This window comes from Nasonia vitripennis, chromosome 5 (genome assembly GCF_009193385.2).
Source record: "Nasonia vitripennis strain AsymCx chromosome 5, Nvit_psr_1.1, whole genome shotgun sequence".
Taxonomy (NCBI): Eukaryota; Metazoa; Arthropoda; class Insecta; order Hymenoptera; family Pteromalidae; genus Nasonia; species Nasonia vitripennis.
Window position 1 is genome coordinate 9,383,411 of NC_045761.1, and position 21,491 is coordinate 9,404,901.

At 39.2% G+C, this 21,491-nt stretch overlaps 3 protein-coding genes across 8 annotated transcripts; 1 reads left to right on the plus strand and 2 right to left on the minus strand.

Annotated features, from left to right (window-relative positions):
- Nucleotides 1–12: 12 nt before the first annotated feature.
- Nucleotides 13–3,541, plus strand: LOC100124005 (8-oxo-dGDP phosphatase NUDT18). Of its 2 annotated transcripts, none has more exons than XM_031931660.2 (4): nt 13–459; nt 1,315–1,858; nt 1,935–2,040; nt 2,118–3,541. In XM_031931660.2, the coding sequence occupies exons 1-4, from the start codon at nt 351–353 to the stop codon at nt 2,355–2,357; spliced, it is 999 nt and encodes a 332-aa protein (XP_031787520.1). In that variant the 5' UTR covers nt 13–350; the 3' UTR covers nt 2,358–3,541. The 2 variants fall into 2 exon arrangements, with proteins under 2 accessions (XP_031787520.1, XP_031787519.1); XM_031931659.2 differs by lacking the exon at nt 13–459 and adding an exon at nt 617–846.
- Nucleotides 3,399–8,832, minus strand: LOC100680077 (nuclear fragile X mental retardation-interacting protein 1). Of its 4 annotated transcripts, XM_032601162.1 has the most exons (8): nt 8,540–8,822; nt 8,294–8,461; nt 7,817–8,216; nt 7,407–7,598; nt 4,755–5,074; nt 4,446–4,678; nt 4,117–4,356; nt 3,399–4,040 (listed from the first exon to the last, which is right to left on the minus strand). In XM_032601162.1, exons 3-8 carry the CDS (start codon nt 8,198–8,200, stop codon nt 3,676–3,678), a joined length of 1,734 nt encoding a protein of 577 aa, XP_032457053.1. In that variant the 5' UTR covers nt 8,201–8,216; nt 8,294–8,461; nt 8,540–8,822; the 3' UTR covers nt 3,399–3,675. The 4 variants fall into 4 exon arrangements, with proteins under 4 accessions (XP_032457053.1, XP_008215704.1, XP_008215706.1 ...); XM_008217482.4 differs by having other exon boundaries at nt 7,817–8,461; XM_008217484.4 differs by having other exon boundaries at nt 8,294–8,784.
- A 2,392-nt stretch (nt 8,833–11,224) lies between these two features.
- On the minus strand, nt 11,225–20,594 carry LOC100124010 (Y-box-binding protein 1). Of its 2 annotated transcripts, XM_031931661.2 has the most exons (7): nt 19,868–20,594; nt 18,209–18,272; nt 14,867–14,900; nt 14,529–14,784; nt 14,105–14,442; nt 13,448–13,510; nt 11,225–13,169 (listed from the first exon to the last, which is right to left on the minus strand). In XM_031931661.2, exons 1-7 carry the CDS (start codon nt 20,061–20,063, stop codon nt 13,113–13,115), a joined length of 1,008 nt encoding a protein of 335 aa, XP_031787521.1. In that variant the 5' UTR covers nt 20,064–20,594; the 3' UTR covers nt 11,225–13,112. The 2 variants fall into 2 exon arrangements, with proteins under 2 accessions (XP_031787521.1, XP_031787522.1); XM_031931662.2 differs by lacking the exon at nt 13,448–13,510 and having other exon boundaries at nt 19,868–20,321.
- Nucleotides 20,595–21,491: the final 897 nt, after the last annotated feature.

Consider the following 21,491-nt stretch of genomic DNA (forward strand, 5'->3'; position numbering starts at 1 on the left):
GACGCCTAGTCTTAGGCGCGCGCGAGCGGGTATAAACTCCGTTATATGCGGCTGCGATGCCGGCCCCGTCCGGTTATATACACCGTCCACTTCAGCTCGGCCGATCCGATCCACTGCTTCGCGCGCGCAGTCTCTCGCCGTCGCTGCAGCCGCGCGCAGCTCGTGCATGTCGTACACTGTATTATATATTTATCCGCAGTTTTTTTCTTCTCTCTCGCTCCCTCCGGCGGACGGGATAGTAAACAAGCGCCGCGTGTTGTGTCGTCGTGTGCGCTTCGCGACGTCAAGTGCAAGGGCGCTCCACGGACCACGGTCCACCTGCTGCAGTTTAATTCGCGGGATATAGCGAGATGCCCGACGTCATCGAGGACGAGATCAGGCATGTGCTCGCGGGCCAGAGCACGCGCGTCGCCGACGATCTCTGCGACTACAGCCTGGAACAGCAGAACGAAGCAGCCGGTTGGTCTCTTTTGTTATTTTACATCTTGCGCGATGATGCAGCTCCTGTATGGATGCAAGTAGTATATATCTATATACGGGATGTTTGGAATGCTCCACTGCACGTGCCCGCTCCACATATCGCTCTTTAGCGCTGCCACCCAAGGCGCAAGAATTTCTATTCGCGCCTACTTTTCTCTCGCCCGCTGCTGTGTACTCTGCAGCCATATAGGCATACACTTGCGCGTTACTTGCCTATGCAAATCGTTCGCTGCAATTGCGACGTTTACTCGCCCACGCGCCGGAGCTTTTGCAACTTCGAGGTGGAAATCGATGCGAGTGTTATTGCAGAAGCTGAGAGAGGGAAAGCCAGACACAGCTGCATCAATGGAATACGCCCATTTGTAGGTTATAATGTGGGTTAATTAGAAACTCTCCGCGCGCTAGCTGCATCGGTAGAAAGTTACATCTCCTTAGCTCTTTCCCATCGGCGTGTTTTTACTTTTATGAAAATCATAGGATTGCCGACTGCGCGCGCCAGCACGGAGATATCGTTGATTGATGCCGTTCCGCGCGAGACGCTCTACTACTATTGCTCGGACGGAGTGGTTTTCACTATTATATATAGGCGGGCTTTTTAATGACTTTTTCTACTCTGGCTTTCTTTCCTTTATTTACATACCCGCAGTTTTCTAAGGTTGATTATTATGCTTTACCTGGAAAGCATAATGATTCTGTGGGTTTTGAAAATATAGGTCGAGTTCAAATATGTTCACTTTAGAATCAGAGAAACTTTTAATTTTACTTGAGTTCAAGCAAACTCAGCTTGCTGTCAATGCTCCAACAAAAGCTCAAGCTAAAATTTATATTTTGCAGAGGCAAATGGAATCAAGCCAGCAGTGAGTTCATCCTATGTTCCAGTTTGCCAAAAAACAGTCACGTACATTGTAGCTGCTGTACTTATCAATGAACACGATGAAGTACTGATGATGCAAGAGGCAAAACCATCCTGCATGGGAAAGTGGTATTTGCCTGCTGGTCGTGTGGAAGCAAATGAAAATCTAATAGATGCTATGAAGCGAGAAGTCCTAGAAGAAACTGGTCTCTTAATGGATCCAAAGTCGCTGATAATGGTCGAATGTGCCAGTGGATCGTGGTTTCGATTTGTCATGACTGGCAGTATTGTTGGAGGCAGCTTAAAAACACCAGATCAATCCAATGAAGAATCTCTGCAAGCGTGTTGGGTTCGAGAAGTGACAAGCTTACAACTAAGGTCAAGCGATATTTTGACCCTCATTCAAAAAGGTAGAGATTTCATCAAAAAAGTAAATGGACCATGGCATTCCCACATTTTACCAGTTGAGAAGGCCCGCAATAAATTATACTTGCGATTAATTGTGTGCATCAAAAAGAAAGCAACGTAAGTTTAGATAGTTAAAAAAAGTGAAAAGATATGTACTGAATTCACAACTACTCTAATTATCTTTTATCAACAGGAACAGACTGCATGTCCTGATGTCTGAGAAAACATCTTTACATCTGCCAGTTTGTGAAATTAATCCATCGAGAAATTTACACTCTACTCTCCATAGGTTTATGGTGGTAAGTCTGTTTCTATTGTCTAAGAATGTGAATTAAGTCAGACACAATTCTAAAGTCTGCGTTGAATTTTTTTAAAGGAAATTTTTGGAGAAGGCATTCCACAGCACAAACCACACGGTTTGCTATCAGTAGAGTTCAGTGGTACTGGAGAAGGTGATGGCCTTTGTTTGACATTACTCATATCATTTAGGCCTCCACTAGAAGAGGTCTCTATCAGTGGAAAATACATATGGCATGAATTGCCACAGTCACTTGCAGAAACAATAACAGCACGATTGCCTCGTAATATGACAATCCCACTTAGCGTAGTACGTTGATCATATCAACAAATTTTTTTTCTAAATAGCTATTAAGTGTTATGACTTTTTCTCTATAAAGTTTTGACAACAAGCGCATTAAAGATGCCTCAAAATTATTATGTACAATAATGAATGAAGCCAGTTTGAGAAATTTATGACGGTGATTAGCAATATTAATCGTGAAATTTTAACATACAAACTTTATAGTCAGATAGTATTATATCAACGCTCTATAAAAAAAGAAAGATAGTTTTTGAATATCATCTAGAGTAACCTTCAACGATAAGGAGAAGCTATATTTAGAATAACAAATGTACATATTTTATAAATATCAAAAGTGCATTAAAATTATAGGGGTTGTCATTAAAATTATCTAATAGACAAATAAAATTAGTACTTACTAAACAATGTTTGAATGAGGATAATATTGGCATATCAAATACTTCTTTTAATAACAAATACATTTTGTTTAATTGCTATTTAACGTGATTCTTATTAGAATATTTATTTGTGACAACACTGGTACTGAGTGTACTGATATAAAAATTTCCTTGTGAAAATCAAGATCGCGCAATAATAACTTTATATCACGGTTTTTAGTCAGCTAGATATCACACATTTCTGATATATATAGAAAAGGTGGTGCAACATAGTAATAAAACTTATAAAAAAAGTATTTCTATAAGCAAATTTTTTAATATATATATATATATATATATATATATATACATTTATATATAGCAAATACTGATATTTTCATATCTAGAATGTATACCTATTCAGTAAAACGTTATTTAACTCTGATTAATACAAATATTATTTATTTTGTAATTATATATTTTATTTTTTATCTATGAGATAAGAAAACGTATAAACAAAAATCAGGCAAAAGATTTAATGTATGTACAACGTTATCTAATACTCAATCGTGCAATTGTAAAAATAGTTATAATGTTTTATTGCATGTATACTTCATTATTGACAAAACCATTTATCATATATTTATATAATTATTAGTTGAATATGAGTTATTTTATATTGTATTTTGTTAATAAAAGGTTTCTATTTGAAAATTAATCTTAGACTTTTTATTGAATCACAAAGTTTATAAAAATAGTAATAAAAAACAACGTATTACATACTTGATACAATAGTAGTTAAGATAAGTCAACATTTTCTCGTATGAAAATAAAAAATGTAAATCTTGAACATATACGTTAAACGCATGATAATCAACTTTTTTCTAATATTTTGTACTTTATCGTAAAACTTAATAGGCACTTACTGGGTCATGTAAACAATATTTTTACATCTATAGAATCGCAACAATTTTTCGTCAGTCAAAGAAATTATTGTTAGCTATAAAAGTTATACATTGGTAAATTGCGTTGCGTTCGTGTTGTATAGATCGAGCTAATAATCTATTTAATAATCTCAATTTACCATTACTATACTGAGAATTATTATGCCTACGAGGTGTACTACGAGGTGTACTAGATTTTTTATCGTCTTCATAAATATTTTTCTCTTTGGCTACTGATTTTCTGTCATATTTTGAGGTAGATAGAGTTATTTTTGTATCGATTGGCGTTGCAATCTTGTCGGTAATTTTGGTTGATTCCAGCTTTGGCTCAGGTGACTTTAGAGCTTCTTCATCATCCGCTTTCGATTTCTTAATAGGCACTTCTTCTGGTGGCTCATCTGTCAAAAATATATAATATTTAGTAAAACTCTTACGCATTCAGATTTAAAATTTAGGTAATAGTAATGTTCTAACCATCGGAGTCGCTTCCGTAATCGGCAACTAAACTCAACGTCAGAGAGGCAGGCACAACTGGTTTTGGTGATTCAGCTATTTCCGACTTCTTAAAATCTGCTGGCACAATTTGCTGGACAGCCTCTTCATCCTCGTCCGATAGCACAATTTTGCATCTATTTTCTTCTGGTTCTACAACTTCAACCCCTATTGCATCTTGCACTAAGGAATCATCCGACTGTTCATTTTCATCTAACATTGCTACAAATTATTTACATAATATAGTTACGTATTAAGCGATGTACCTTGGTTTAAAAGTTTATTTGAAATAAACGTATGTAAAAAAGTACCTGTGCCTGCGAATGGTAACAACCCTCTATATAGCTCGTGTTCAACAGTTTTTTCAGGCATTCGTGATTGCGCTGGTTTATTGCGCTTTCGCTTACGTGGCTTTCGCTTGTCCCTTTTAGGTGTATTTTGAATCTTTCGACTTTCTATTTCGTTTTGTATCACTTCTCCGCGTTTTTTCTTTGCGATTTGCTCATCCTCCCGAATTTTGATAGTAACAGCTGTGGGGTATCGTCTTAAATCAATAATACATTTGCATAAGTAAAATCCATCGAATCATAAGTACAAGCCAGCGCACAAGGGTAATTCACCTCTTTCTCTCGGCCCTCCATTTCGTAACATCTTCGTCGCTCATAACATTTTTCATTCGCTCGTAGAGACCCGTGACGTGTTGCATGCTAATGTGCTTCTCAACAATCTTGGGATGCGCCGTAAAGGTGCAACCATCGATCCTGCAGATCTGATGTTCCTGGATATGCCTTTGGAGCTTCTCCTCCGAATCAAAATCTCGATCGCAAACCTCGCAATACGGACTGGCTGACTCTTCGTCTTCCGAACCCATTGCGAAGAACTCGGCGACGTCTTCGCTCGTCACTTCCGGAATTTCTTCGTCATTTCCATAGAGGTGTGCCTAAAAGTCACACATTAATAACTGGCATATAAACAGCTAAAAGGAGAGCTGTAATGCTGTAGTGCAACCTATCTAAAAATTCAAAAAAGACATACTTTCCATTGTTATAGATTATTTTTGAGGAAAAGAAAATCTCTGTAGCCTGTATTTAAGTATATACATTTGATTTGATTAGTCCGTTAAGTTATTTTCAGGTAATTTTCACAAATGCGTAAACTGAAGACTTCAGGACAGTAAATAAGTACTTTTTGAGTTTGTTCAGAAAACTAGAAGGCTTTAATTCTTTGAATAAAATGTTTTATTTGAGAAGTGATACTATTCTGAATTTCATTGAAACACAAATTCAGAATATTAATCAAATAGTAATCTTGAAATGAGATCGTACAGTTTTAATTATTTACAAATCCATCAAACATTTACTTTTAATAAAATTACGAAACAAACAATATTGTACAATGATTGGCATCAAGTAGACGACACATATAGCATAGGAATTTTTCAGCGATTTTCAGTTACGAATTTTTTTTACACAAATCAGCACATAGAATCGTGTCAAGATATAAATGAAAATACATAATCATTCAAATTTGTACAAATATTTATTTTTACAATATATATGGACTTGGATACAAAAAATGCCTTAAGCCATTTTTTCAATATATACTTGTAAATTATTAAATAACTTGACTATTAGTTACAATGAGCACAAAGCAATAATAAAAAAATTACTTGTGACAAATTCAATTTGCAATGCTGCAAGCTACATAGTACTGTACAGAAATCATTGAACAATAAAGTGATGGTTCTACGTAAATCCATATACATTTTTTTTTTCATGTATATTTTAGTTTAAAAAGCGAATAAAATAAAAATAAAATAACTTGGAGCACTGCACCACTGGCCAAAGAGCAATGAAGGAGCAAGTTTAGAAAAACCAATTTTGCATCTACGGGCCAGTTGCATACAGCCAATACGCACATTATTAGAAATTTCAAAATTATATGCAGAATCATTAAGTTAAGATTTACTTGCTTAAAGAAGAAGCATGAACATGAAATATAATGAAAGTTTCAGTTTTGTTCCAGTATTTATTTTCCTAATAAAACAATAGATAAACCATAAACCATGAGTTGTTAGGATGCCAAAGATTAGCATATATTTTATAAAAAATCTAACATTAAATCGGCTAAATAAATACCATAATGAAATAATTTTTCAGATACCATCTAGTGTTAAAATTTCTTGAAACAAATAAATCGTTCATAGTGTGCTATAGATTATTTTTATAATTTATTAAACACGGTTATGTAACGTTTGTAGATCACTAGAACAATATCTTCAATCTTTGTTTAGCTATCGCAATATAATTACATTTATTTACTTATCTAAGAGACGCCTTGAAGAGATGGAAAATTAGTTATGCAATGTAATGGCGTATTTTCTCTAACATAGACAACGAGGACACACAAAATGTGCATATTTCATGCTTTTTGATAATAGGTGAATTGACATATGTCACCGTTACTATGTTCTCAACGAGTAACAAAAAAGTGGAATAGTAAATTTATATTTAATCCAAAGTTTTAAAGTGGCGTTTGAATTTCGACCAACTGCTCGAATAATTTAAGGAGGAGTAGCCTATGAAGCTTAAGACTTTGCCTGTTCGCTGGAAGGCTTGTTCTCCTCGTTAAGCTCCATTTGCTCTGTTTGCTCAGTTGTGTTCTCAGTTTTCTGAACACTATCATTTTCAACTGTACTCTTATCAGCTGTTTTCTGAGCAACCTGTAATAAAAGGAATTTTTAAAACTATTGGTTCTGTACTAAACAAAATTAACTAGTTTCAATCATTACTGCATTTTTCTAATTTACACAATATCTATTATTGGACATTTCAGAAGTAATGCTTTTGATTTTGGGCTGCAACAGTTGAACTCAACAATTGTTCATCCATATGAGTTTTACTAGTGATCCTTACAAGCTTTTTTCATTAATGCAGTATGTATTTTTATTTGAATATTTGTAAAGCATTTGGTGATTGTATAATAAAAGTATACTTATGAATGTACAACCTAATTCATTACGCTCAAGACCCAAATAAATATATAGTTAAGATAACTTTTGCTCAATTTTTTAGTTTTATGCTACAAAAAACTAATTATTTGCATTAATTTAGTTTGAGACAATAAACTTTGATTAGAGAATTAATGAATTATCAAATCAAATGATAATTATTGTACATTCATGAGGTTAGTTTTAAATTGTCTTGGTTAGTAATTGAAAGAATATGTTGCGATGTAAATGTGTATGTATAAGTGGAATGAGATAACAATACCTGTTCAGGATTTTTCGCAAGGAATTCATTTTTGGCATCCCTAATCATACGAGTGACTTTGTTTCTTAAGTCTTTGAACTCCTCCCATTCTTTGGCATCTTTGTTCTTCTTAGCTTTAGCATAAAGCTTGTTTTTCTTCTGGATTTCACTGCGGATTTCGTCGGTCATCCACGGTTTCTTCAGTTCTAGCTCCTATATAAGATCAGGAAATAAGCGGGTGAACAAAAAAGCAGCATGCAGGTAACGTATTTCATATTATTCATAACCAATGGCGCAGGTTTTATTTTAAACCAAGTTAAAATATTTACATATGTAAACAAATAAGAAGCTAAATATGCATAAAAGTAATCAATGAATCACTTTAGCCATCGTAGAAACTGTCTAAAAGTGAAAAACAAAAGAAAGCTTACCTCAAGTTTGTTGGCCTTCTTGGTGTTGTTAGGTTTGGCCTTGCCATTGGTGTGATTGGGTGGAAACCTGGGCCTCATGTGTGGTAGTGCATGTGGTGGCAGCATACCTCTTGGTCCAGGTCTCATGCCCATAGGTCCTCTGAGTCCCATTGGTGGCATAGGAGGCATCGGCGGCATATGTCTGTTCCTCGGTCCAAACATCGGAGGGCAAGGAGGCAAAGGACCGGGTCTTGCCATCATTGGGCCTGGCCTTAGTGGCATTGGTGGCATAGGTCTACCTCTTGGAGGTCCGAACATTGGGTTCATGGGTGGTGGTAGCATGCCCCGAGCCATTCCTGGAGGTGGTGGTGGAGCCCTGCCATATCGGTGCATAGGTGGCCTCATGGCTGTTGGCGGAATCCTGGGACCCATCAAGGGACCTCTGTTTAATGGACTCATTCTCACAAACTGTTACGTTCTATAACACTCGATATCTACCTTGCAGCGACACCGAAAACTCGTCTAGAGCTTCGCCTCGATAACCACGACTACTCAACGCTATTCGCTATTTCCAATAAATCGCTGCGAACTAAATGGAAGAAGGTAGCTGCCGAGAGTATCGCGGCGTCGGTTAATTATTAAAGGCAGTCACCGGCGGTCAGGTTTCTGCGTAATTGGTTATGTTATAGGTTAATTCACTCGATGGCGTCCTATTTAGACGGTGCAAAAATAGTGTATACAAACACAGTAGCACGGTGGTTTTTGGAAAGATCTGCGTTGAGGTTCAGTTACTTCTCGAAGTCAGAAGCACTTTTAAATACAGACGGATATTTTATTCCTCGAGGATGATGATGGCTGCAGGCGAATATTTGTATGCACGCCCAAGTAAAATAGTATACCTCGTAACCTCAGATATATGCACAAAGCGCGCGCGGCACGATGCCACTGACGACTGACACTGTGACACAGACGCGCTGCCGAGAGCGACTAGCCGACTACCGACCTTATGATGCTAATTTTCCCCGGAAGTTCGGCTTTCGCCTCGGGTTTGGTTTGGTATACTCGGGCCAATGGCGGTCGATCGAGCCTGGGTCCTTTCCTTCTGCTTGCTGTGCTACCTATATATATATATATATATACCTTCTTGAATGTGTTTATGCGTAGCTGTATATAGTGCATACTGTATTAGTATATCGAGTAGGGAAAATTACAAGATGGATGACATGCAGATCGAAGTTACAGTGTATGTACGCGTGTAAATCCACGTGATTTTAATGCAAAATGTTGCTGTTATGATCAACCAAAATTATGGATGTAATACGTTTTGTATACGATAAGTGTATAGGAATCGTTTCGAAAAAACATCATTACTACGAAATTTTATTTACATAAATAGCATTTGGTATAGCAAAAGCTTTAGCGCTTATTTTCTTCGTTCGTTAATTCGCCGTCTTATTGATTAAAAATTATATTTAAAAATACTAATTTTTTAGAAACCGAATTTTAGAAAGTATTAAAATAATAGAAACAAATACGTAAGCTGTACGTTGTTAAACGTTTTAATTACGTTTTTCATCTCATTCAAATATAATAGACATAACAACGTGACAACGCGTGAAACAAGTATTTTTCAAGGTATATATTATTATTTTTGTGTAACGATTCTCTCATATGGTATAAATTATAATAAAAAAATAAATACATATGACGCATCATCCAACATTTGTTAAGGGTTGAGAAAGTAAATCGACACCTTTATAGTTTCTGTAATTTTTTCGATTTTTTTGTTTCGTTTATTTTGTTATAATGCACATGTTTCGTGAAAAAATTAAATTCCGTATTACGAAATTAGCATTAGAGCTTCGCGATCTCATATCATTTTTTCAGCGTTTTTTCTTCCTTTTTTTAAATTATTTGTTTACGGTACAAAATTCACTGGGTATACAATTGATGCCCAACACTTTTTTTTCAGCTTTGACGCACGAGCTCACAAGCAGTCAGGCTCGCGTGCGCGTTTCATCATTTTTTCCTTCATTTTTACATTTTTTTTGCATTTTATCTTTTTTTTTCATGTATTGTTTTTAGTCGTACAAGAGATTTTGCTCAAAAAACCATTGAACACCCCTTCGCCTAAATAATCTTGGCTTCATTGTCTCGCAAAGCTTCGCCGTACTGTTCTTTTTCACTCTTCTCTCACTCTCATAATAATAGCCATGATTCGTTTCGATATTTCAGTTGAAACAAGCGAAAGAAGGTGGTGCGTGCTTTTTCTTGCATTTTACTCTTTTTTTAAGTTTTATTCATTCATTTATAACTTCGATTTATTAACTGTTTTATAATGATCTTATAGTTTTTGCTGTTTTTCATTCTTATTCATAATTTTTTCATTATTCCCGTTATTACATCAGTTTCGTTTGGCAAACCACATGTTTTGTTGATCTATTTTAAAAACTTGACCTATCATTTTGAAAAACCGTTTTTTTTGTAAGATATACTTTTTCATTGTTATAAAGGAGACAGGACAGATCGAAGTTTTTGCATGTCTCCTATCGATCTTAACCAGTCTCTCCCCCTTGAGCTTTATCCCGTTATTTTGTTCTATAACTTTATTCAATATGCTTTTTTGTTCTAAGTGTTTGTTAGTAACTATGCTTGACTTTGAAATTTCACTTAACACATGCATCGTACGTTTTTTTTTAATTATTATTATATTTTTCACAGTCAGCCACGACTTTCCGCTTTCTTTCTCTCTTTTCCTTTATTCCTTAGTTGGATTATACACTCGCTCTTCGCCTGTGGTATCTTGAGTAACCTTCGAGTTGCTTTGTGGAGATCTTTGTCTTAGTCGCGCTTTCTTTATCTCTTTTTTACATACACTTCCAATGTTTCAATGTACAGTTCACCAATACATAATGGCAAACGAGAAAGCCGTTATCAACTTTTATATTATAACTGTTAAATTTAACACGTCGGCAAAGTTATTATACATTAAGATTCCAAGAACGCGACCAAGTTGGATTATTTATTCTCTAGATAATCCGTCAAAGCAATTCCTAGATTTTTCTTCTTTAATATTCTGCTGGAATATCGTTGTTTTTAATTTATTTTTGACACGCAAATAAAAATATTATGCACACAAATCACAAAGGATTTTGATGAGGTTTTTTAGTCGGCTCTCAAAATCTTGATTAATAGGACACGTTGTTTATCAACGAAAAACAAGGAAGAACAAATATACTTACTCGTAAATAGGGACGCGAGCTGTAATGGTATACGATTGTTTTTTAATCTTAAAGAGAAAAAGATATTAGTGGTGGTGAACGTGCCAGAATGAGAATTCATTTCTCATTCCTTATTTTGATAACGAGACAATACGAATGGAAATAACACAAAAAAGAGACTGAGACTTGCAATAAAAAAATACACTAATTACGAATCTGATTAGTTTTTTTTAGAAAGAAAATTGTACACTTTATTATTTCGTGGACGATGCTACAAACTATAGGATTTTCTTTTCTTTTTGTAAAAAAGACCATGCATTTTTTGTACAAATTATTTCATTTTTCACATTTCTTTTCTTTGACAAAATGGCGCGTGGCATTGTCAATCATTATTCAATTTTTTTTATACGGAAAAATGCGCACGAGTAAACTTTCTGAAGAAGATAAACGGCACGTTGACAATTCGAATGCATTAAGTTTTTATCAAAATGCAAAATTGCGCTTTTACGTATACCGTTTAATGTTATTACATATGTGAGAAAATTTTTCGCTCGTCGAACTTGTCCATTATTTATCTATTTTTGTCAAATACGCACAAGTCCAACAAGTCATGAAAATTACAATTTCGTTTCTAAAATCGAGAAACGCCGAATGGTATATTACGACCCGCCAGGGGTACCGCGAAAATAAGGGAACGCCATTGCGTCAGCGATCGAGAGCGAACATCTCTACAGTCATCCTTTATTGTTCTTCGTCGTTTATAACAATGATACTAGCATCGTTTCGATAACTCGTCCGAATTCGTTACAATAATTAAAAATTTTTCAAATTCCATGATTTCTTTTCGTTATTGACTTTCTAACGAATTTCGAATAAGCGATACATCGTATCAAATATAGTCACGCGACAAGTACAAATATCAAACAATATAAGTAAGAATTAAAACAAAAAAAAGAAAAAATAAACAAAAGGATCGTTTAAGACCATTGGAATCCACATTTCGGATGGACAAAATTGGCGAACATAGGAAACGATATAAAAATAACGAGAACATAAAGGTGATTGATCGTCCGATTCAATTGTGAAACCTTTTTTGAAGTCTTTCCCTTGCATTGACGTATGACAAAATTCGGTACGCAGTCTCTGTCTCGCTCGCCTTTGGCTTTTACATTAAAAAATTAGGTCTGACAGCGCATCGTGCGCCTATCAGAGTTTTTAAAGCCAAAAGTATTTATTGCTGTCAAATAGATAAGTGTAATCAGAGGTTGTAACAAGACTTCCCTCCCTCCCGTTACATTTTTTTCCATTTTTTTTTTAATGCGACTATTCCACCGCTAATTGTCTCGTTTCTCTTATTCGCACCACGAAGTATAGTAATAAGAATAATAATGTAAGCTGACTTTAGCATTAAATAGCAGAAATTACAGTACTACTTGCTCGAGTCGACAGCAGTAATCAGCAGTTGCGTGGTTCTCGGAGGTGAACATTATTAGAATGGTGAATATTGTTCGCGCAAATCTATATGCCGTTTTCGAGTAAAAGCCGAGAACACAAATACAATGATGAACGAGGACGCAACCATTAAAAGTAAACTGAAAAATAAGAACGCGTGTAATGGACAAAGGTGTTTAAGGTGTATAAATGTGTCTTCATCTTAGGGCTTGCTACGTTGATCTAACTGCTTCTTTTAGCTTTCGCTCTAATACCATGACAACGTTATTTTTCGTTGCTGGATTACCAAAAACTTTAAACTTGCTTTTAATCTAACTAGCACTCACTTTTTCCATGATTTTGGCATTCACGTACCGCAATTTCAGCTTGTTATTTTACTTTGAGTTTCGTGGGGAGACTGTGGAGTAGAGTTTGCTGGTAATCTTTTTTTTCTCACTTTTTTTGGATTTTTTAATAACGATTGTTATAGAATGTTGCTGTTGCTTTTAGTTGCTGCTGCTTGCTGTTAGCTTTTGTGGTTGATTTTTTTTTGTTTTTTTGTTTAAATTATTTTTACTTTGTTTCCGTCGCCTCGTTCTTTATAACAGATAGAAATGTTATACAGAGAGGGATGGTGATTTTACTGTGGCGACGACTGTCGTTGGTTAAGCAGTGCCTTCGGCGGTGTTGTTAGATGCGTTGTTTTGTGCTGGCTGGCTCTCCTGTTAAAAATTTTTACAAGTTAGACAAAAAAATATCTTGCAGTTATAATAAGTTTTCTGAATTAATCCTGATTAAATTGATCAATGTACTTTTTCATAAAATTAGTCTTAATTGCTAAATATGAAAGCTTATAAAAATTCTAGGATACAAACTGAGATGGTAATAAAATCAAATTATAAGTGAAAAATTATGTACTAAAATAATCTGAAGGAATGTAACGTGCTGCCGTTTAGCAAAATTGTACAGATTAAGCGAAAAGTGCAAAACAAAGATTTACCTGAGGAGCGGGGGCAGTGGCAGGTGCATCCTTTTGTACAGGTGCATCCGACTTTTGCTCCGACTGAAAAGAGTATAAGAGATACGTGCAGCAGTGTGTGCCAAGCTTTACTACGAAAAATCAGGTGTTGCTCTGGTGTAAAGTAGATCGTGACAAAAGTAAAAGAAGAAAAAAAAATGCAAAAAATAAAAATACTGATATTGCAAACATGGACTACCTCTAATAATGTGCCCATAGAAAAATATGAAGACTACAAAAATAAAATAAAATTTAAGCTTTGAAAAAGCGATCCTTTAACTGGAACTCATCCCGTATCCAATATTCTAACGTTGATTCATTTTAACCTTTGACTAGAACTAAATACAGTAACTAAAAGTGTTTTTCGTATAAATAGAGCATGCTAGTCAAAGATTCAAAAACTTTAAAGTATAGATTTAGTGCTCGTCTACCTAATATTCAACATCATGTTATACAAATGATAACAGGGTGTTTCCACACCGTTATAACAGGTCGCCTCAGAGCACCCTTCATTAAATTAAGAACAAATTCTAACGAACAGTCAAAGAAATACAGTGCAAACAGAACAACGAGTAGCCTCTAGAGGCCGGATTTACAAGAGACTTTACGAGGCTTGCAGTAAAGAGAAAGATGCGTTACCTGGCCGTCTTGGCTGCGGGGTCGCCTGGCCGGTCCTCCTGCGCCACCTCCACGTCCGCCGCGGAAGTTGTTGCGTCGGAAGAAGCGCCTTGAAGGTCCACCGCGGACTCGCTGTGTGCCGCGCTGGTTGCCACCCTCGCCGTCAACAGCCGCTTGCTCACCCTGGCCGGCACCCTCGTTGCCGCTGCCAGCACCGTTCTCGCCCTGCTGTTGGCCGCCCGGGCCTCGCCTGCCGCCCTTGTAGTAGCCGTCATATTGCCGGCGTGGCCTGTAACGGCGCTGCTGGCTGCCGCCACCCTCGCCACCGCTCTGCTCGTCCCCGGTCTTACCGCCCTCGCCTGTACGAGAAAGAGAAAATGAATACACAGTTTGTAAGAATCGACGTTTTACAACGATTTTGTCTCTGAAAAAATTTAGCTCTTACCGGACTCGTAGCCCTCCTGGCCCTCGCGGGGTCTGCGCATTGGTCGGGCACCGCTGCCACCGCGTCTGTTGTAGTACTGCCGATATCCACGGCGCTTGTCCGCCGCGTAGGGCGAGCCCTTGACGGCCTCGCCGTCCGGCCCGGTCACATTGGCCGCTTCATTACCCTTCTCGCCGATCACCACGTCGAACTCGACGACCTCCCCATCGCCGACGCTGCGCACTGCTTTCTTCGGGTTGTTCTTAGTGATGGCAGACTGTTGGGGAAATAAAGTTTAAGTGTCTGCCTTCTTTCATAGAGGACGTTTGTTGAATTTCAAAAGATTTTGGTATACTCACTTGATGCACAAAGACGTCTTCTTTGGTGTCATTTCTGAAAAAACAAGAAGAAAACGTCGAGTTAGTTTGTTATCGCCCATTGTGAGATGACAATTGCAGCATTGATTCTCGCGAATTACAAGTCTCAGAAAAATCGGAGTAGCTCCAAAATGTCTCTAAAGTAGAGATTCAAGTTATAAATTACAGTTTCGGCCGGCGCTAATAATCACCACCATCGATGTTCTCAATTCTGTCAGATATGGCTAGTAAGTATATACAAGCTACTTTGGCTTCTCTTCCTGCATTTGGATCTATACCGTAACAGCGCCAGGAAAGCGAACATAGGGCACTTTTTTTTCTAATAGGAAGATGTAAGTGCGAGAGAGAAAGCCTTTCCCTCTCTCAGTTCCTTTTCGACCCCCACCACTCAAAGTTTGGCGGACTCAAAGTAGTCCTACTAGAAAAAAAGGTGTCGACTTATGGCCGAAAATTATGACGTGTAGCGTCTCGGCCCGGGCTTTTCACACTAGAAAAAAATTCATATATCTAAAATTTGATAAATTCAATAAAATGCACAATGAATAAAATTAATAACGGAAGTTATATATTGCTAAAAAATGAATGTCAACAAATTTTGAATGGAAAAAATCGGATCAAAGTTGCTCTACATCATAGTTTCATTAATTATTTTTAATATTCATTATGTAACACTTTATCATTATCAAAAAATATAGACTTATTTTCCTAAATTTATGAACAAGTAAAAATTAGTTGAAGCGTCAAAAGCATGATTAAAATTTTGTAACAATTATTTTTAATTTGCAAGAACATTATTTAAATTTACTTCAAATAAAAATTAAGGCATGTATTTTGCACTTATTTTTCTCCTATAATATTGAATATCAATTATACCTTATATTTATTACATGATGTAAAACTATTTTAATCCGATTTTGTCCGTTCAAATTTTCTTGACTTTCAATTTTTTAATACTACAGAAGTTAAACTATTATTTGCATTTACTATGAACAATTAAATTTACAAAATTTTGGATAAGTTATTTTTTTAAGTGTGAAAGGTCCGGGCTGAGGCGATACACATGCGATTTACAACCAGGATCGGGGCCCTTTTTTCTAGGATTACTTCGCCTTCGAAGCTTCGATCATAGCCTAGCAAACGTCGAAAAGTGGGGGCGAAAAGGAATTGAGGGAGGTCAGCTATGTTCGCTTTCCTCGAGCTGTTACGGTATATACAGACATGGCACAGGCCACACACAGAGACGCACGTGCGCGGGTGTGAGCACGCCTTCGAGCAAACCTAACCTCTAAGGCTTCCCCGCGCGCGCGAGCGCAGACCACGGACGGTAGATTATTACTTATACAGCGTTGACCTTTTTTTTACATTCCTGGTTTCGCCTACCCCGACTCTATACGCAAGCAAGAGTTGAACACGCTTTTTTCCACTGCAGCACGAGGGCGGGAATCTCGCTGGCCTCCTTCGAGGCGTCCGTACGTCGCCGCTTTTATTTATAAATGCATCGATGGTTCAATTATTTACGCCCGATTGATCGCGACTTTTCGCGTTGTTGTTGTGCAGAGATTATGCGAAAGGGGGCAGAGGTGTGACGCTTAGACGACGAGGGAAATAGCAATTGGTTTGTGCGGTGCAGAAGTGTGTCGAAGGCTTTTCTCCGCTCGATAAGTCCCCGGTTTTTCGGTGCATCACTGCGAGTGCCGAGAGGTCAGCCGACATTATAAGTCATTCGATCGTCGTATTCGAATGTTAACGCGTGACGTAATACGTAATAGTGTTGCATATATTTTTGAGTAGGTATAATCTACGGACTCCTATACGACTCCAAAATCGAATAAATGCTTAAAGCATCCCGTTCGCCTGTAATCTTTCATTCACGACTTTAAAGAGATATCGGCGAAAATCCAGACCAAAATTAAAGCCAGCTCCATCTCACTCCCTGTCCCTAATTTCAGCGCCGCTCAGAGAACAGTATGTCTAGGTACCGAAAAAAAGTCGTCGTCGCGCGCAACACACACATATATCCGTGTGACTCCATGCACGCGCGAGCCCGAGTTTTTGGCCGTGGACCAAGGGGAGAAACGTACACCTAGAAATAGGCGAACCGACAACTCGTGCGCGTAGGTACAACGCGTGTATATATATACATCCATCGGCACACAATGCGCCCGAGTCTCTGTGATAGACGGAGGGTATATAGGCGTATACACTTGTAGTGCGGAGAATGCCCCTTCCTCCGCTCTTCCTGAGCTCCGCGTGCAATATGTCCGCTCGACTTTTTCCGCCGCCCGGGGGAGATCCGCACATGGCGCGCCGCATCTCCTTCTTTTTTACTCTTCCGTTGCACCGTGATTTTCAACGAGACTCGACTTGACAAGTGAGTACTTGCGCGCGAATTGAAGACAATGCTTTTATGAGTTATAGACGAGCGAAACTTGGAAGTTAATCAGGGCTCGAACGAGAACATACTAGAGTGCATCATTGTATAACGTACGATCGCGGAAAATGGAACAACGCGCTGCTCGAAATGGAGCTGAAATTTTTCGTGACAGGACGACGTCATGTGGAATTACGCGAGCCGTGCTCTGCATTGCCGAGTTCTCGGAATCGTGGAAGACGGCGCAAAAGGTAATTGCAGCCTACTGAGTGCAGGACGGCAATTTCGCGATCTCTCAGCTTTTTTCTCTTTCTTCGGGCGATAGCATACACGCTCTCTCTCTCTCTCTCTCTCTCTCTCTCTCTCTCTCTCTCTCGAGTTATTATTCTTTTGTAAAATTGTTTACGGCTTCGCTAAAATAGACAGGTAAATTTAGCCATGACACTGCGCGAGGAAAGATTTTACAAGCTTTGGCAAATTCTCACGGCTGCTCTTGCGTTTAACCGGCTAATTTGCGCCTTGAATTTCGGAAGAGATGCTGAATGAAATTCATTAACTTAATACACAGTTGGTATAATTTTGCAGTGCTCCGTTTTATCTGAGAAAAAAAATCATTTTATTTACCAGGATATTTTTCAATAATCGTGATATTTTACCGACATCCGCATCGTGGCTCGTTTCTCAAACAATCTCAGCTCTACAAACAAAAATGTCGAAATGCTAAACGATCGCGAATTTTCAGTAAACGAATCCGCTGGAAAACATACTCGCACGTGTCGTAATGCAATCGACGTGAGTTTTTTTCTAATATAAATTCGAATATCAGCGAAACTTTTCTTATCGAAGAGCGAGCATAACAGATCAAGTCTGCAGAGGACGAGATTGAGTTGTGAGAAGCTGCATAACTCAAATTCACTGAGCGAGCATTTAATAAAACAAAAACAAATACTGACCTGTTGATAAACCCGTAGCCACTCTTTACGTTGAACCATTTTACAGTCCCGGTAACTTTATTAGCTGAAAGTAAAAAAAGAATTTTTATTTAATTATTGGAAGCGTGTACATGATAACTGATATAATACTTAATTACGTTCGCAATATCGAATCGTTGCGTAATAACATCGCTCGGGGATATATGAATAAATTTCTTGCTTGTTCAAAATTATCGAACAATTGTTTATTCTTATGTAAATGTTTTATAATAGTCCGCGAAACGGATGTGCCGCGGATAAACGTTGTAATTGTGGTTTAAAATTAACCGCTACGATTACAGTCAACCGCGTACAAGTGCATAAATATATACCCTCGTCGTTAAATTAATATCGAGGAATACCAATTTCCTGGCTGAAAATTATTCGTGCTATAATTAAACCCGGCAGACATGCCCGAAGGAGTAAAAAAGAGTGCCATTTTTATTTGTTGGGTCGTTCTAATTTATTTATTCGGAGTAAACAATAGGGATATTTTCCAAGTTCACGTACCCAGCCCATCATTCGACAACTCGTTGTCTCCTTGTTTACGTCACGCCCACTCGGTCCTCTACGCGATTATTCGCAATTTCTCCATGTAACCAGAAAAACCGCAGAGAGAAAATCGTAAATATCAAGTACCGTAAGCCTTCTCAGGACGCGCAAATCGATTTCCCTAAGTTTATTCCGCTCCGAGTCGAAGCCCACTTTAAATTCCAATGTTTACCTGTACACCTGCGAGTGTACTCGGCAGTGTGTGTCAATTTGCGAAAGACGAGGCGCACAGAACTTCGCGGAATCCTCGAATTCCCGAGAAGGGTCGTGTTTACATCGCGTCGGGATTAGCGCGTGATGCGACCTCTCTGGCCCTTGGTTTTCTCGGCGCATAGGTCACAGCACAACAGCGCGCGCCTCGCGGAGACAGTCACAGAGACGGAGTTTAACGACACCGCCGTTATGCTCGTGGAACGAATAAGAGACGCAGAAAGAGAGACGGGGAACAAGAACGGAGCAAGAAGAGAGTGGACTGCGGCGTCGAAAATACATACAGCAGCGTCTTACGTAATCGGAGGAGGGCGCGCGACGGGAATAGAAAAACACGCGGCGGCGGCGGCGGCGGCCCGCAAGGAGGCACGCTGAGGAGCGATTTAAATCGGTTACACGGGTGCCCGGGTCTGTCCGAGGAGCTGCGCCGCGCGCACGAGCTCCGAGAGGAGCGTCGCAATGGCAACCGAAGCGAAAAACACGTGCGCGCCGCACTGCTGCTATTCTCTTGCGAGCGCGTTCTCGTGTGCACGTAGAGGTATACCTATATGCGCGCAGGGAGAACGAGAGACAGGCACGCGCTCGGAAATTTCGAGAGAGAGGGAGCAAGCAGGCGAGCGAGCAAAAGCCATTTCCTGTCTCCGCGGGGCCGCGAGCGCGACGAAATGGCGAGAGCCACATGGCTCTTAGGTAATAGCCGCCTCGATTCATCTACCTATGCAGAGCGAAGCTCTCGGACCGGCGGCGGACGCGTCCCTCCGTGAGCGCGCGCGCGCGCGATGCGCCATTACGGCGTGGTTCTTGCGGGCGCGCATGGGTGACGCGCTTGATGCGGGGAAGGAAATGAAAAAAATTAACGCGGAGAACGGAACAACTCACCGATGATGGTCTTCTGCTGCTGGGCAGCCTTGGCCTGCTGCTGTTGCTGACCCTGTTGCTGGGCTTGTTGCTGGCCCTGCTGTTGCTGGGTAGCCGTGGCTCCGGCCGGGGCCGCTGGCGCGCTGGCCGCTCCGCCCGCTGCCGCCGCGGCAGGCTGCTGCTGTTGTTGCTCGGGCTGCTTCTCTGCATCAGCCATGTTTCGGTTGTTGTCGATGTTAATGTCTTTTAAACTTGATGTTCACGACGTTGTCGTTTTTTATTGTTGTTGTTGTTGTTGTTGTTGTTGTTGTTGATGATATCTCGATGGAGAGATGGTGGTGATGGTGGTGTGTGTAAGGTGTTGGACACGCCGCTGCCGAACCTAGATGTTCTCCCGTCCTTACGCTTGCACTGTTGGTTCCCTTCTGACGAGGCGGCGAGAAAGAGCGCTGCCGGCGGAGCGAGATGCGCGCCGCTGCTGCGCGCGGCTATAGCCAGTAGCTACTCCAGCTCTCTACCCCCTCCCCTTCTCTGGCTACAGTTTGTTTCCCTCTAGCTCCGACTTGCGCTTTCGGAGCTGGCTCCGTCTTCGTTTGGCAATATGGCGTGTGTGTGCTTCTTGGTGTAATGGTGTATAGGCATACATGTATACACAATACATCGGCCATCGGCAGCAAACGCACGCGGCGGCTCCGAAAAAGCGAGTCCTGTGGTCACCCGCACTGTAGCTCGCTGTGCGCGGCGAGTTATACTGAACGATGGTTTCGCGACCGGGTTTCGTGACGCTTGATCGTTGAGAGCGGGTGTTTCCGCACGTGGTTTGAATGCATATAAGTACTGCGTCCGCGTTACTTATTAAATGGTTGATTGCTTTCGGTGAAAGATTTTCGCGAAACTTTCGCTACTTTTCGGTTTGGCACGTCGAAACAATTTTTACATGTAACCAATGCAGCCATTCGTCTGCGCTTCGGGTGGGACTCTGAATCGTCCAATCGGCTTTCTTCTAGAGCCCTTCTACCCACGATATCGTCTCCAAAATATTTCGGTCCTTTTTCAGCCACAAATCGGAATGAATGAACCTTGCAACGCGTGTACTTGCACTCTCATCACACAGAGACGATGTATACCTACTTTTTTTCTCTAACAATACTGAACGCTTATAAGAAATCATCTCGAGTATATAAAGAAAGAGATGTTGCTAACATTGTTTTAGGCTTTTCGTTCATTATAGCGAGTATATATAGTTGCGTGTGAAAACGAGAATTATTTAAGTATGCGAATACATTTTGAGAATCAAACACATTAGTTAGTAGGCTATAAATCACGTAGCTCATAAAATATTGGAAATTATTTGTGAGAGTTCAGTGAACCGTAAATAGCTCTATAAAAATGGTTAATTTATATAAGCGCAACAAACTTATATTGTTTATTACAGACGTGGATATTATCTGATAAGAGATCTCGTCAAATGAGCATACCAGCAATAATACTGAATACTTCATTGTTTGTGTTTGCAACCAGCATATACGAATCTCAAAACTCAAAATTTACAACATTTTCCTAGTAACTGCTTACAATCCTTTCGAAGAATGTACTTATATTAAAACTACGTACTCATATAATGTACCTACATTAATAATAAATA